The sequence below is a fragment of the Megalobrama amblycephala genome, linkage group LG4 (assembly GCF_018812025.1).
Source record: "Megalobrama amblycephala isolate DHTTF-2021 linkage group LG4, ASM1881202v1, whole genome shotgun sequence".
NCBI lineage: Eukaryota > Metazoa > Chordata > Actinopteri > Cypriniformes > Xenocyprididae > Megalobrama > Megalobrama amblycephala.
The window spans coordinates 41,695,831-41,712,689 of record NC_063047.1 but is presented as its reverse complement, the minus strand read 5'-3'; the positions used below and the strand labels follow the sequence as shown (position 1 = coordinate 41,712,689).

At 39.7% G+C, this 16,859-nt stretch overlaps 1 protein-coding gene across 3 annotated transcripts; it reads left to right on the top strand.

The window, feature by feature from the left end:
• The first annotated feature begins 6,798 nt into the window (after positions 1-6,798).
• Positions 6,799-16,765, top strand: LOC125267611 (centrosome-associated protein 350). Of its 3 annotated transcripts, none has more exons than XM_048189416.1 (8): positions 6,799-7,046; positions 7,873-8,153; positions 10,234-11,894; positions 12,944-13,084; positions 13,210-13,446; positions 13,550-13,687; positions 15,223-15,348; positions 15,490-16,765. In XM_048189416.1, exons 1-8 carry the CDS (start codon positions 7,024-7,026, stop codon positions 15,634-15,636), a joined length of 2,754 nt encoding a protein of 917 aa, XP_048045373.1. In that variant the 5' UTR covers positions 6,799-7,023; the 3' UTR covers positions 15,637-16,765. The 3 variants fall into 3 exon arrangements, with proteins under 3 accessions (XP_048045373.1, XP_048045374.1, XP_048045376.1); XM_048189417.1 differs by having other exon boundaries at positions 15,223-15,314; positions 15,490-15,624; XM_048189419.1 differs by lacking the exon at positions 6,799-7,046 and having other exon boundaries at positions 7,897-8,025.
• Positions 16,766-16,859: the final 94 nt, after the last annotated feature.

Sequence of the window (16,859 nt, the reverse complement as noted above, 5' to 3'; positions counted from 1 at the left end):
GTATACACATACAGAATGTGGTAATCATTTAGTACCATGGTGTTTATTATAATACTTTTATTACCATACTATACCAACACTGTACCATAGTACTTTTTATAGGGTAGACTTTGTCTGTAGCAGAGTTACAAATTGCAAGTATGCACTAAAGGGCATGCATGGCAAGTGTATGTCAAAGTATTGAATGCACATTTATGTCTGGCTCCTCTGTTAATGCGATTTGCAGTGGAGTGAGTTGTACAGCCAGCGTCTCCACGGCCACCTTTCCCTGGCCCAGAGCCAGCAGTTCCTGAGGGAAGAGGAGCTGAGGGCACGACAGTACAGCGCCCTCTTCAGGCTGAGAGAGAAAGCGGTCTGGGAGAAGACCCAAGCTGAGCTTGACTGGTTGGAGCATTACAGAATATGAGTAACGGAAAACTTGTAATGATGTTACATAATCACTTAAAAAAAAAAAAAAAAAAAAAATGGTACAGTTACATTATAAAAGGATGTATTCAGATTACTGATGCATTTAGTGAAACTGGGGATTACTTAGAAAAGGATATACTGTATAATCAGGATGTATAAGGAAAGCAATATTGTGTTAGCAGAGGCACAACCTGCTTATCACATCAGACTGCTGAATATCACATTCGCAATTGGCACCTCTCACAACATCACTCTATTCTCGAGTTAAGCATGTTCAACATTTGAATCAGTTGCCAACCCAACTCAGTTTGATGAATTTTACTTAAAATAAAACTGCCATTGCATAGAAACATTGTCATTATAAGTTAAAACAGTGCCATTTCTATGGTTACACTGTTTTGCTGTTGTATGGGAAACATAGGTCACTCTCATTTTTAAGTGGCCTTGAGGTGATCAAGTAAACATTTTAAATTTTTTGTAAATAATTTGTCATTTGCATTAGAATGCTAAATTATCCTCCCAGGATGACAGTATTTTACTCTTTATCATTATAGATGTTAGTCCTCATAATTTCATGACTGATGCAATTTATGCAACTATTTTTTTACCACTTATTTTATTACTACTTATTCTTATGAGAAACGTATTTAAATCATATAAATGTGTGCTGTTATTGTTGCAACCATACTGTCATATAACACATCTGTTTTCATCAGTCATAGTCATTCAACAGTACAAGATGATGCACTAGCTTTAGCTGAACTCGAGCAGAAAGAGGAGGAAGTAATCCACAGGTTCCAACAAGAGCAGGTGACGTGTGAGGAAGTTTTAAGTTTGAAAAAGGCATTTTAAGTTAAAAAAGAAGTTAATATTTGAAAAGAAGTTAATTTTATAAAGTCTAAGTTGTTACAAAAAAAAAAAAAAAATGAACGCTGTTGTTTTGAACTTTCTATTCATCAAAGAATCCACAAACATTAAACAGCACAGATGTTGCACAGATGTTTACAACATAAGTGTAATGAGTGTATCTTGAGCATTAGAATGTTTTCTGCAGGATCATGTGAGTAGACAGGCGTTCGGAACGATCAAAAATACGAGACAAAGAGTCGGGTTTGATGTTCTTAGAACCCGGGCGGTACGAGAGAGTAAAGTCAAAACGTCCGAAAAAAAGTGCCCACCGAGCCTGCCTGGAGTTCAATCTTTTGGCAGTTCTGATATATTCTAAATTCTTATGGTCGGTCCATACAATAAAAGGCACCCCTGAACCCTCCAACCAGTGGCGCCATTCTTCCAAGGCCAACTTGACTGCCAGCAACTCCCTATTACCAATGTCGTAGTTACGTTCGGCGGGGGATAATCGATGGGAAAAAAACGCACACGGGTGCATCTTATCGTCTGCGGAAGAACACTGGGATAACACTGCGCCTACCCCCACCTCTGATGTGTCGACCTCCACCACAAACTGCCGTGATGGATCAGGGGCAACAAGAATGGGGCCTGAAACGAAGCAAGCCTTCAGTTTGGCAAACGCAGCCTTGGCTGCGTCTGACCACCTGAACGTAGTTTTGGGGGAGGTCAAGGCAATCAGAGGCGAGGCTAGTAGGCTGAAGTTGCGAATAAACCGCCGGTAAAAATTGGCAAATCCCAGAAACCTCTGTAGGGCCTTACGGGAATCTGGACTTGGCCAATCCACCACAGCCTTAACCTTCTCAGGATCCATGCGTACTCCCTCAGTCAACACGATGAACCCTAGAAAAGGAACAGACTGTGCATGAAAAGCGCATTTCTCCGCCTTGACAAAAAGCCCATTCACTAGCAACCTCTGAAGCACTCGTCGAACGTGCTGTACATGTTCCTGGAGAGATGAGGAAAAAATCAATATGTCGTCCAGGTAGACATATATGAACTGATCGACCATATCTCTCAGCACGTCATTAACGAGTGCCTGGAAGACCGCTGGGGAGTTGGAAAGCCCAAACGGCATAACCAAGTATTCAAAGTGCCCCCTGGGGGTGTTAAAAGCAGTCTTCCATTCATCCCCCTTCCTGATGCGAACCAAATGATAGGCATTTCTTAAATCCAATTTTGTGAAAATGGATGCTCCCTGCAACCTCTCGAAGGCTGAAGAGATTAACGGCAAAGGATAGGTATTCTTTACCGTAATGTTGTTCAACCCCCGGTAGTCAATACAAGGTCGCAGAGAACCATCCTTCTTCCCCACAAAAAAGAACCCCGCCCCCGCTGGAGAAGAGGAAGGGCGAATGAACCCGGCTGCTAGTGAGTCAGAAATATATTTCTCCATAGCCTCCCTTTCAGGAACTGAAAGTGAATACAATTTGCCTTTAGGCAGGCACGTTAGACAGATCCATTGCCTCCTCCTGTAAAACAGAAACATCGCTCCAGGCCACGATGGAGTTCTGGATCCAGTCTACCCGGGGGTTGTGTCTAGTGAGCCAGGGGTGACCAAGGACGATGGGGGTGTGAGGGGAATCAAAAATGAGAATAAAGTCTGTTCAATGTGATTTCCGGTGGTGATCAGGGTGACATCCTTGGTGCTGTAAGATATGGTGGGGAGGCTCTGTCCATTGAGTGCGTGCACAGTGATTCTGTTGGTGAGAGGTTTGAAGGGAATGTGAAGTTTTATGGCGAGAGATTTGTCCAAAAAGTTACCTTCAGCACCGGAATCCAGAAGTGCACTGCAGTCGTGAAGGTGATTCGACCATCTCAGTCTCACCGGGAGGAGGGTGGATGTAGTTGAGGACTTTCCAGCGGAGATCCTTCTCGACAGTAGCCTCAAACTTACTGCCGGGCTTGCCCTATTAACGGACAGTTGTAAGCGAAATGGCCGGCTCCTCCACAGTACAGACACAGTCCTTGGGATCTCCGCCTCTCCCACTCCTCCCGGGAAAGCCGAGCTCGACCCACCTGCATGGGCTCATAATCTTGAATGGGACTGACCGTGTCCCCGCTGCTGGACCGTATAACCTCCCCGCTCCTTTGGGCTGGACTCCTTCACTCAACCCTGGTCAGCCGAGCGTCCACCCTGAGTGCGAGGTCAATGAGTCCATTAAATGTAGTCGGGAGGTCCAGCGCGTAGATCTCCCTCTGAACACGGTCAGCCAGCCCATGCAGGAACATGTCCCACTGCGCCTCCTCGTTCCAGTGACACTCAGCCGCTAACGTACGAAATTCAATGGAATAGTCAGACACCAACTTCTCTCCCTGGCGTAGTTCCGCCAGCTGCCTGGTGGCTTCTCTCCCAGCGACCGACCGGTCGAATACTCTCTTCATTTCCGCGGAGAGTGACTGGAACGAGGCGCAGCATGGGTCTTGGTTCTCCCACACTGCCGTCCCCCAGAGAGAAGCCTTCCCCGTAAGGAGAGTGAGCACAAATGCCACCTTACTCTGTTCCGTATTAAAGGTGCGGGGCTGTAGCGCGAAATGCATAGTACAACGAGTCAGGAATGCTCTACAAAAATTAGGTTCACCTGAGTAGGCTTCGGGCACCGGAAGACGAGGTTCGGGACTGGCGGCGTTCTCTGGTGTGGGTGGGAGGACGGCCGGTGTGGGCGGCGCAGCGGGACCACGAAGAAGCTGGAACTGCTGGGTGAGCTCGGACACCTGCACCACTAAAGCCTGCATGGCTCGCCCTGTTTCATTTAAATTCCTCTCCTGAGAATCCATACGATGTACGCTGCTGTTGACGAACTCCTCTAGGGCGGTCTGCTGGGTGCTTGCTGCTTCCGTTCTCTGGTCAGATCGTTCTGTCATGATTGATCACAGGAAGCAAATTCAAGTTATGACGTTTATTGTGAAACAAGCAGAAAGAAAGGAACAGTCAAGGATCTGTGCAGGCTTCCGATGGCGCAGGAACTGAGATGATCGGCTGTAGGTGCGTGGTGGTGAGGAGAGGTGAAGTGTTGAGTAGAATCCACGGTCCAGACAATGAACAAGAACACGAAGACAACCAAACTGGAACTGAAGACGAATACACGGGAACTCCAATCAGGAACAGACGAAACAACCACAACACAGGACACCAAACAACGATCTGACAAAGGAGATGAGAATGAGATGAGTATATATAGGGTGAGTGAATGAGCAGCAGGTGGTGAGATGATGAGTGGCAGCTGGATCCACTGATGAGCCGCGTGGCCTGGACACACCCACAAACACACTCACACACACACATCCACAAACACACCCACCGCTGTCACAACACAGAGCACGCGACAAGAAGGAAACAATGCATCTGCGAACCGTGACAATTTCACAAAATATTTCACATTATTACAAATAAATGTAGCATTGGTGAGCATAAAAGACTTCTTTCAAAAACTAAACGTATCACCACCATTTATATATGTAAGCATTTTATATATGTTGATTACAGGCAGAGATCCACCACTGGAGAAATATGTACAGATCTGTCCGGCAGCAGAGACGGTTGCTTTTCCACCATCAGAGAGACATTCTTGAAATCAAGCAGTCAGCTATTCACTTCAGACAATTACTGCAAATGCAGACACTTCTAAAGCAATGCAGCGGGAGAAAGTGGGAGAACACTACTATGGTATTCTTTGAATCAGAAATCTACCCTTTTTCTTCAGTGATACTGTGGAAAAAGTCAACATTAACAGCATTCACAAGCCATTTACTTTCAAAATTTGAGGGAGTTACAAATGCAGCAGTCCAACCCTCCCCATTGACTTTGTATGCGTGAAGCTGCCTCCTTGTCATTTCTGACTTATAACAAAAAACAGAACAATTTCTAAAAGCTGCTATGTGACAGGGTGTGCAGTAAACTAGCTAAAAAAAAACTAAAAGCCAGAACTACGTTTTTATAAGCTGTCGACTCCCCCAAAAAACAAGCGTTTAAGATCACAAAAGTGGATACAGGCAATTGAGACAGAGCGCAACGTGTCATATTACTCTGAGAACTACACCCACTGGAGGGAAAGTAATCGATGACAGGAAATCTAATATATAAAACTGACATTTGGATATTTGACTTACCAGTGACAAAATGTTTACAGCACACGTAGGCGTACTGAGGCATACTGAGTGTCAGGATCCCACAATTTACCCATTCTTCCTGCTGATGCTTCACGTCTTATTGCCTGTATCCACTTTTGTATCCTTAAAGGCTGGATTTACGATTCGGGAGCTTATAAAAACTTAGTTCTGGGTTGTTTTTTTTTAGTTTGTTTGCAGTACACCCTGTCACACTTTTAGGCATTGTTCTGTGTTTTGTTAGAAGCAAGAAATGAAAAGGAGGCAGTATTCATTCAGTATTGCTTCACGCAATACAAAGTCAATAGAGAGGGTTGGATTGCCCCCCCCAGTGTGGGCGTGGCCTAAATGCGCTCTGTCTCTATGGCTGTCCTCTCAAATAGTGTCATATTTAAGGGTATAGGGGGTTATTTTGGACACAGCCAAAGCGTAAAGGTGTGGGTGATGGCCTAGTGAGTGCAGGTGATGAACAGGAGGGATGCTGGGAAATGTAGTTTTTGACTAGATGACTGGACTGTTGGAGATGGGCAGATGGAGAGCTTATGAGACAGCAGAATATTCAGAAATATTTTAATGATTTTAGTGGATTTATTTATTGTCAAAAGTGAGCATTCCATACCAGAATGGAACTATGTAAAGATTAAATATGACAGGTGGTTGGATGGAATGGGATGGAAAAATTTCTTTGCACCAATTAAATGTTCATGGTAAAAAAAAAAACCAACAACAAACAAACAAAAAAAAAATAATTTCATGTTGACTTTAACAAAGTCCAAAATGCAACAGTTCCCAGTGCTGTTACTGCAATAATGTGATGAATTGAACAGGAGTGCAAAACCATGTGATAATTACCCATAATGCTTAGATGCCACATTTAGAAATACTGATTTCTATGCTGATGTTTTGCAGGAGGAAGAGGGTGTTATGCAGCCTGGGATAAAGCCAGATGCTAGAAGCACAGATAAAGCACCCAGTAAGGAAGGAAGGCAAGTGTGATCACTATTATTCCATCATTTATTATCATACACTTACAAAGAAAAGCAGTGGGATTTTAATTCCATATACAGTAAGCAGAGGCAGTGCCAACACATTTATGTAGGCTACCTCCTCAAGAGGAAATACTGCAGTGCACCACTTACTGTCTAACAAATCCCGCATGACACACAACAGAGGAGACATGGCAGAAGTGTGTGCATATGATAAGCTTGTTATCTACAGCATTTACTGTGTCTGTCTTGGTTATATGCACCACTCAGAGTAATTACCCTTGGAGAGAGAGAAATGGAAGGAAGTCGCAGAAATAGAGTGGAGACAGACTGAGTGAGAGAGAGAGAGGAGGGGGAGGCTGGATGGGAGGAGAGAGTTATTGGATGAAAGAGAGAGAGGCAAGCAGGAGGAAGTTAAAGAGAATAAAAAGAGGGCATAGCTGTAGACTAGAGATGCAGGATGACTGCTCTCTCAGCCCGTGGCTCGACCGCAACTGTATGCGAGTAGGCACGATATTTGGGGAGTGGCAGCAGCGTCTCACAGGGGACCTGAAGGAGGACAGGCTACTGTTCCTCTGGCTGCTTGCTTGCGACTGAGCCCCTTTGTGATGGCAGTATGCCAGTCATGAACAGGTCAGGGTAGGTGGATGACATTTCTCTCTCTCTCTCTCTCTCTCTCTCTCTCTCTCTCTCTTTCTGTTTCTCACTCTTTTACTCTCTGTCTATTTGCATGAGTAGGCATTAGTTGTGTGTAAGATATATAACATGGACTTAAAGCAGTAGTTCACTCAAAAATGAGCATTCTGTTAAGTACTTACTTAAGTACATTATTTACTTTTTCCAGGCCATTGCAATGAATGGCTTGTGTTTGATGCTTGAAAGCATCACAACATGCTAAATTGAATTGCACAAAATTGCAAAAAAAGATTCTATTAGATATCATTATTTGGAAGGCATGTGTTTTCTTTCATATGGGATAAAGAAAAAATATGTTGTTATAATTAGAAGGGTAAAACGTATAAGACTTGCAATACAGTTCAATTCATTAACATTAGTCAATTTGGTAAATTTCACAATTAATTACAAAGAAAAGGCAAGGAACACATACAATTAAGCATGTTATTTTAAAGTAGAAAGACTAAAATAGTAAATAGTATTTTCTTGTAAAACCAACTCCAATAAGCTTTGTTTTATTTACAGAGTATCATGAACTAACAATGAACAATAACTTTTAGTATTTATCAATCTAGGTTCACATTTATTTTTACATTTACTAATACATGTTGTAACATTAGTCAGTCTATTAAGAACAAACATAAATTAACAATGAACAATAGTATATTTATAAATTAGCTAGTTCATTTTAGTTCATAACATCTATTGTAAAATTATAGTAAAATGTTAAATGATGAGGCCTTAGATTTGAGACAAAATATGAGTGCAAACTTTGCTTGTTTTTCTTCAGCTTGTTGAGTAAGGCAGGTTTGAGGAGGCTGTTGTCATCAGATGAAGTGTGGACTTTAGGAAGGAAGAGGAACCAAGTGGAATTTGTCCCAGTGGAGCAGGATATTGTGCCAGTTGCAGAATCAGATAATCCTCCTGCCAGTCCCTCTCACAGGTACAGTCGACAGAACCAGGCTCCTCTTCATCTTATCAGCCCAGAAAGAATTGCCAAGACGGAAAGTGGAAGCACTTCACGTCAGCGTGATTCTATGAAGGCTTTGAAATCAGGAGCTGAAGTCAACGGTGGGTAGAGGGTTCTGTGTTTTTTGGAGCTTTCATGAACACAGAGTAAGTGTTAAAGTCACTCTTAAAAGGGAACATTTAATCATCATGCTTCATCTTCATTTCAGGGCAGGCAGTCAAGCAAAGCAGTCAGACTTCATACAGTTTGATTTTACTATTTCACAGTCTATCTCATCGATAGATGCATTTCTTTTGTTACTGAGTAGACTGCAATTCATTGTGAGTGCTGATTTACAGTATGTTTAGTTTCTGCTGACTCATGCTGTTAGCAGAATGACTCAATACCCATACTGATTTACTGTGGCATTTATAGCATATGACTTCACATAAACAATGTAAAACTGGAAAACAGATACACTGTCAAAAAAGTGTCAGAAAATCAGAACCAATTATAATGGGATTGAAGAGGAATCCTCTTAGAATCAAACAAGGGGCCGGTTGCATAAACCGCTAAGACTAGTCTTAAAAGTTAGCCATCACATTTTTTGTTTTTTTGGTAATTGTTCACAACTTGTTTATGTCAGTTACATAAAACATAGATTGGCCTAATTTGATAACAAAAAGTAAGATTGACTACCCGGTGACTAACTGCTAGTGGGTCATACTAGATCTTAAGACACTATCTTAACATAATGGCTATGTTTATCTAATTACATGAACTTAAATTCTCAAAAAAAAAAAAAAAGAGCCCTCATTAGTTACTGTTGCTAAATCAACTTTACAGAATACCACATAGAAATGAACTAGAAAAATATTTTGAACTAGAGATTGTATAATGCTATTCAGTCAAATGCAAAGAGAAAAGCGTCATTTGCAAGTAAAAACATTAGTGTAAGTGAACTGATCTGTTCCTAACTTCTGGTACTGTGAACACTTTAGTTGCTAATGACACAGTAACCTGACTTAGGCTGCATCCAAAATCGCATAAACTCTCTTGAGTAGATACTTATTTTGAAGTAATTACTTCACGACTGTTAAAACGTATGTTCTATATAGTGTGAGTGTGTAGTATGAATGTAATCCAGATGTACTACATTCGCTATATGTTGTCATTATCATGTGACCTATCAGCGTCGGTTACATCGCTTCACTGCCATTCACAAATCCTCTCCCGTGACCTCATGGGATAGTAAAGTCTCCATCGTATGCACACTTCAGAATCTCGCCAGAAGTAGTAGGTCATCCTGCTACTTTTTGCGTACTCTTTTATGAGTACTGTGAATTCTGACATACTTCTTTTGTCACATACTGTTTTTCACCTGTTATACAGTAGGGAAGTATGCGATGTTAGTGAGTTTTTGAAATGAGCGCATGCATAAGAACACCCCCCCCACCCCCCTTCACAGCTCATTTTCAGGGAACGCCTCCCAAAACTCGTGCACGAGTATTGGAACAAGAGTGTTTACCACCGCATTCGCTGTGTCATGTTAGTGGATTCATTATGTCGGACTCACTGCAAGTAACTCATAATCTGCAGTTGTTACTCCTGTCTCCTGACAAAAACATTGCATGCGGCGCCTGTGGAGTGTGGAAAGTTACTGGAGCGCGCAGCCGCGCACGTCTCGCACAAGGAACGTCATGGCAGTGATTGACAAGCCAGAGGGCCAATCGTTTACGCGATGATCGTGTAAACGATTGGCTGATGTTTTTAAGGCCCTACCTCGTGCACAGATTATGTATATTAATATTATTCTTTTCAGTGCACCTAATAAATAGTCTTTTATCAGTTAGTAAAGACAGTTTCAAGTAATATTGCAAAAATGTATAAAACAAAACATCCTCTTTAGCACCTTTAAAATGATCCAAACATATAGATCCTCTATAGAAAGCATGTCTGAGAGAATGTATGACAACTGTTATTGGCATGATTGGTTGGTAATGTTTTTAGGGTGGGGATTAACAAAGGGTCAGTTAAGATGTTGGAAATTCCATTAACATTCTTTTAGGATATTTTGACAATAGATAATATTTTATAACACTTATAGTCTTTGGTTTTGAGAGAGAAAATGAATATACACCTCTGTTTATCTAATATTTGTCAGATAAATCATATCATTTGAATTATAATTGTTGCTTTCAGAACAAAACACGCAGAGGAAGGCACAAGGGTTTTATGAGGACACCTGCACACCCAAGAGAGTAAGTCCACAACATCCAGCTGAAGTGCCAATGAAGCCAGTATTAAATATCCAGCATTTCACACTCAACCGTGAGCCTCGTCCAGACACAAAAGATGATCTCCGGTTGGACTCTAAGAAGAGCCATCTTAAGCCCAATGAGCAAGAGGACAGAAAGACGACAAGCGTGGTCCATGGCAATGCAACTCCAGATACCACAGCTCTAAATGTACAGAACAATCAGAGACTGCACAGTGTGCTGATGTTTAACAACAACCACAATATCTGTGACCAGGATGCAGGGAGCCAATGGAAGTCATCTCTTGCATACTCCAAAACTGATAAAACCAATGCAGACTATGAGCTTCCTGGACTAAAAACTCAGGCGTGTACAAATGAGACTGTCACAGACAATCCACTTATTGAAAACTTGTTTCTGGAAGCAGTAAGTGCGGAAATAAGAAAGGCTGAGGATAGTCCATCTTGTGATGTCAGTCTGTCTGAGATAGATGAGAAGTCAGAGGCAATTTCGTTTCATAGCGAAGTACTCGCTTGGTCTGAGGAAGAGAGGGACTGTCTCGATGAGGAGAAGACTGAAGCAGCTCAAGAAAGTAGTTGCTCTTTAGTTTTTGCAGAAAAGTACACTATGGTACCAGACAATTTTCAGCTTTATGTGAACAATAAACAGGAAGGACGCGATACACCGCCACGTTACGAAAGACAAATGACTGGAGAGTCTACTTTATCAGAAATTCTCTCTCCTGTAGATGAGGTTTTGTCTTACGGAAGTGCAGAACTCTCCCCATCCGCTAAAGGAGGAGACGCATCAGGTCTCGACATCCACGGTTGTCCTCCTCCCCCTCCTGCCTTTGAGATTATTACATGGACAAGTGAGGAGGAACTTCAAGCTCCACCTGATTCTGTGGAAGATCTCTCCATTAACAGTGAGAACATCCCTCCTCTCCCTGTGGACTTCTCTCTGAAAAGAAGAGAGTCTCTAAGTATAGGCTCTAACAGTCTGAGGGAAAAGGAGGTAAACGATGATACTAATGGAGCTTTATGTGAGGATGCAGAGGAAAACGAATACTCGGAGTACACTAGCTCACTTCCTGAAGATGTGAGAAATGAAATCTCAGATCCACTGTCCCCCTTTCAGATTGGAGACAGAGTTCTTGTGTGTAACTCCAGACCGGGTGTGCTGAAATATAAAGGCCTCACAGCGTTTGCGAATGGTTTTTGGGCTGGTGTGGCTTTGGACAACCCAAATGGAAACCACAATGGAACTTTTAGAGGTGTGAAGTACTTTAGCTGTGACAAAAGTCATGGTGTCCTGGTCAGAGCTGAGGACATCGCTCATATACATAGAGAACATAGTAGTGATGTAGAGATTGGGGTGGATGAAGATCCCTTCTCAGATGAGGAACTGCCTAGCGCAAAGAGAGATAAACAACAGAAAAACACATCAGCGGCAGATGGACAAAGAGTACATGCACATAGTCAGTGTCCTCCTAGAGATGAGACCATACTTACAATCACCACATGCACAAAACAAAAAGAACCTCAGGAAGACACGTCTGATGGAGCGAGAAACCTTTCACATCCCTCTGAAATGCCCTCGCCAAGAGTAAGTAACACCAAGAATTTAAATGGATAGTTTACTCAAAAATGAAAATTATGGCACCATTCATCCTCATGCCAAACCCATATGAAATTCTTTCTTCTGTGGAACACAAGATGTTTAGATGAGAGTTTGTGCTGCTCTTTTATATTCAGTGAAAGCATGTACACTATCGTTCAAAAACAGGACATTTATATAATAAAAAGAAGTTAATACTTTTATTCAGAAAGAGTGGATTAAATTGATCAGAAGTGACAGTAAAAATGTTCTATTCATTAAATGATCCTGAAAAATGTATCACTGTTTCTACAAATATATTAAACAGAATAACTCTTTTCAACACTGATAAAAATTAGAAACTTTTTCTTGAGCACCAAATCAGCATATTAGAATGATTTCTGAAGGATCATGTGACACTGAAGACTGAAGTAATGATGCTGAAAATTCAGCTTTGCCATGATAGGAATGGATTACAGCTTAAATTGAAATAATATTTTAAAATATTGCAAAATATTGCTATGTATATATATATATATATATATATATATATATATATCATTCTACATATGTGTACTATACAGTATATGTAGCCCTATTGCCTATTGTCTCTTTTCATTGGGACTTATTTATTGTCTTTACAGTCTATTTTTTTATTGTTCCATTCTACTATTTGATTTTACTATATACTGTATGGCTAGAATGATGATAAACTACACTTGAAATGTCTATTCCAATCCTCTCACAAGGATGTGCAACTTCAGAGTCTTCAAAAAAAAAAATTGGAATATAGAATAAAAGTCATATGTACTACTTTATCAGTGGTTTTTGTCCTTATTGGTGCTTGACAGCCTCTGGTCACTGTATGATTTCATTATATGGAAAAGAGCATCAACATGTGTTTTGCAGAAGAAAAAAGACATACAGTTTTAGAAAAAGTGAATACATGATGACAGAATTTTCATTTTTCGTCTAATTATTGCATTCAAAAACTTAGTCCTGTTTATTATATAGCAGAATGGCAATTGTATCTATCACTAAACACCTGTATTTTACAGCCGGACTTTGAGCTCCATCATAATGGGCAAAACAGGAATCATGTGGATACTAAACTGACAGAAGAGCTGATCAAAGATGCTCAGGATACCAGAAAGAGACAAGGAATTAAATCATTGCGTGACAGTCAATCTACAGATACTGTAAGTTAGCAAAACAGCCTTGAAATATTTTAACAAAGGATAAAATGTCTGTGTAAAATAATATATATGCATGCAATCTGCATGGAAGAAAACTATTTCTGAACATCTCACTCTTTGATATTCAGGATGTCAGAAAAAGCGAGGATGGTTATTTTAAGCCATGCGTCTTGGAGCAGTGGCATCAAGCCCAACCCGACACGCCATCAAAGATAAAGGTGTCCCCCCATGAAGACAGTATCGTGTACAGATTAGTGAATGCTGCAGTAGAAATTCTGTGCAGCCAAGCAAATGAAGGCACTCTTGACCTTTATGAAACACCAAGCTATCTACTGGACGATGACAGTCGCAAACATTATCGAAAGGTTATAGTCTATAGTAATGTCTACATAGCAAACAACTATACAAATGATAAATTAATGACAGAAGCAAAACTCTCATCTAAACCTTATTCATTTTACACTGTAGGTGATCTTTCAGTTAACATCTGATGTACTTCATGAGATTTTGGGTGATCTGCTAAGAACAAAGTCTGCCCAGAATATAGATGATCAATCTGTAATCTCAACTCTGCAATCAAGTAAAATTTCAGTCACATTTTTAAAGGTAAAAGCATTTGCAATCAGCTGTATGAACTTCTCAGTAATATTCATGTTGTTGTTGCTGTTTTTGAAACTCATATTTTTAAAGTACTTCTAAGCATAGATAATATGTATACGCTGATGCCACATTCGACCACTCAAGACAAGTTGACACATCCGCCATCCTGGAACGGTCAACACTTAAGATGCTGTTGTCACTTACAGTAAAAATTAATGACTTTTCTTAGATGCCACAGCATTTTACAACACAGCTTCGGGTTGTAAAAACCACAGAGCAGAGTCCTGCAGGGGTCATGTTTGGTAAACCTGCACCCGCAGTACTTAACAGAACACCCGACCCGTTATCTGAGAGCTGCACTAAATTTAATTAGTGTGTAAACAATACAAAACTTTTGCCTACATCATGTTTGAACAAATAAATTGTTCAAAATGCATAAATTACACCAAATACAGACGCTTAGAGGTTTTCATAAATTAAAAGAACATATAGCTAAATATGAGCCTTTACTGTCATATCATATCAGGGATATTTTAGCGGATTCACTATGCATTTAATTGTGGTTGTCTCTCCTGAAACTATGCAGTGTATGCATGGCCATTGGTCCTCTTAGCATCATGAAAAATAAAACTTTTATTCACATTGTGAATAGATTATATACAGAAAGGGAGCAAAGAGTGCTTCCTTTATAATGACTGAAGCTGTCACTTCAATTGCAGCGCGTGAACACGAACACAAATGTGACCCTGGACCACAAAATCAGTCACGAGTTGCACAGGTATATTTGTAGCAATAGCCAACAAAATAGGTCAAAATTATCAATTTTTCTTTTATGCCAAAAATCATTAAGATATTAAGTAAAGATCATGTTCCATGAAGATATTTTGTAAATTTCCTACCATAAATATATCAAAAATGTATTTTTGTAAGTAATATGCGGTGTTAAGGACTTCATTTGGACAACTTTAAAGGCGATTTTCTCAATATTTAGATTTTTTTGCACCCTCAGATTCCAGATTTTCAAATAGTTGTATCTCGGCCAGATATTGTCCTATCCTTACAAACCATACATCGATGGAAAGCGTATTTATTCAGCTTTTATATGATGTATATATCTCAATTTTAAAAAATTGACCCTTATGACTGGTTTTGTGGTCCAGTGTCACAAATAAGCATGGGACCGCTTGAAAGCTGCTGCCTATCAGTGGGTACCGAATTGAGTCGAAATAGTTTTGGCTATTGGACCAGCGGCCTGCTCATGCCTATTGATTCCCAACCCGCACCCGCAAATGACAAGGTAAATATTATTCCACCCGTTACATCAAATATTACATTGCAGATATTCATGCATGCATATAAGTATACAGTTGCAGATGCACTGTCAAATTGCTCTTGAGTGTTTACAGACTGGCTTTCACTGTTTCAATATGGCGGATGAGGCCCATAGAAACTGCCGCTAATGAGGCATCTATGTATACATATCTATGCTTTTAAGCACAGTATATTTGAATATATTTGTGTTAATCTAAGGTTATTTGCAGGCTGCAGTGAGAAAAGAGATACAGAAAATTCTGAATTTAGAGCGAAGTGAACAACAGATGACAGAGATGCTCCAAAAACTGTGCAAATACTGGTATGCCAAGAGAGACAGAGTGGACTTTATACTGGTGTGTGTAAAGGCACTCCTATAATAATATATGCTTGCTTAAGAAATTAGTGGTCTTGATGTAACTTTAGCTCAAGTATTATTTAAGACTGCAGTAAATAGTAGAACTGAAAATGCCACATTTTGTCTTTTTACCTTCTAGATTCAGGAACTTCATAATGAGGAGAGAAGCTGGCTAGACTACAGAACTGACCAGTACACTGTGAAAATGCATCTGACTGAAGAGATTTTCAGCCTTCTTTTGGATGACACAATATTAGCCCTAAATCATATGCACTTTTCAACCTAAAAGTCAAGTTTTTGAAACTTGATGGCATTTCATATTCCGCCTCTTTGATGTGTTGTTATTTTCTTTTTGGGTGAATCTCACAAATCACATCAAGAACATTCCCAAGTCATATTTCATATATTTCATAAATGATTTTATAAACATAATGCTCTTTTATGACTATTAGGTTTTCTTGCATTATGAAATTATTTGCACATGACAATTAAGCACATTTTTCCCTAATTTACACTTTTTGAAATTACCATAATGACAACCAAACAAAGTATGTATACATCATATTAGTATTGGTTGTACATAATATATCATAGTTATTTGTTTATTCTAATGCATTAAAAATAACACTTTTACAGTATTACAGTAATGAGAATCTAATGCAAATCACCATGATGAATAATTACAAAACAACAACAACAACAACAACAAAAAAGCTTAAAAGTAAATGTTATGATATATTACATTAATGAGAATTTCAGGACAAAATTTGCTTGATGGTCACACAATGAGTCCATTAGGAACATATCAAAATACAAACAATGAGTTCATTTTTTCTGTATGCAGTAGGCCTATATATTTTTCTTTTGATTATGGAGAGAAATATGTGTAAAGGTTACTCATTGATTAATTCATTATGTACACCTGAGTCTTGTTTAGTTAGCCATGTATTTAAAGGGTTAGTTCACCCAAAAATGAAATTTATGTCATTAATTACTCACCCTCACGTCGTTCTACACCCATAAGACCTTCGTTCATCTTCAGAATACAAATTAAGATATTTTTGATGAAATCTGAGATGCTTTCTATCTCCCGAAAAGAAACAACATGATTATATCAAAGTAGAACCTGGAAGCACTGGACGTAAAAGACAGGGTAGAGAAGATATTGTTGAATAAAGTAGTTATTTATGTTTTGTTTTTGCAGAGAAAAAGTATTCTCATTGCTTCATAACATTAAGGTTGAAACACTCAGGGCAAGTAATTAATGACAGAAATTTCGTTTTTGGGTGAACTAACCCTTAGTTTAAGCCATTTCTGTTTGTTCTGTATTGCCTTTACAAATGTGATGCTGTTATGTAGATTTCTCACTTCTAGATTACATTTTTTTTGTGTATAAATAAACCAAGTCTACTGTAGGCCTACTTTCCTTCCTCTGCTCCTCTTTCCTTGCCTGCACTTTGACATAATCATGTTTTTTTTTTTTTTTTTTTAGATTTACTCTTTCTTTGA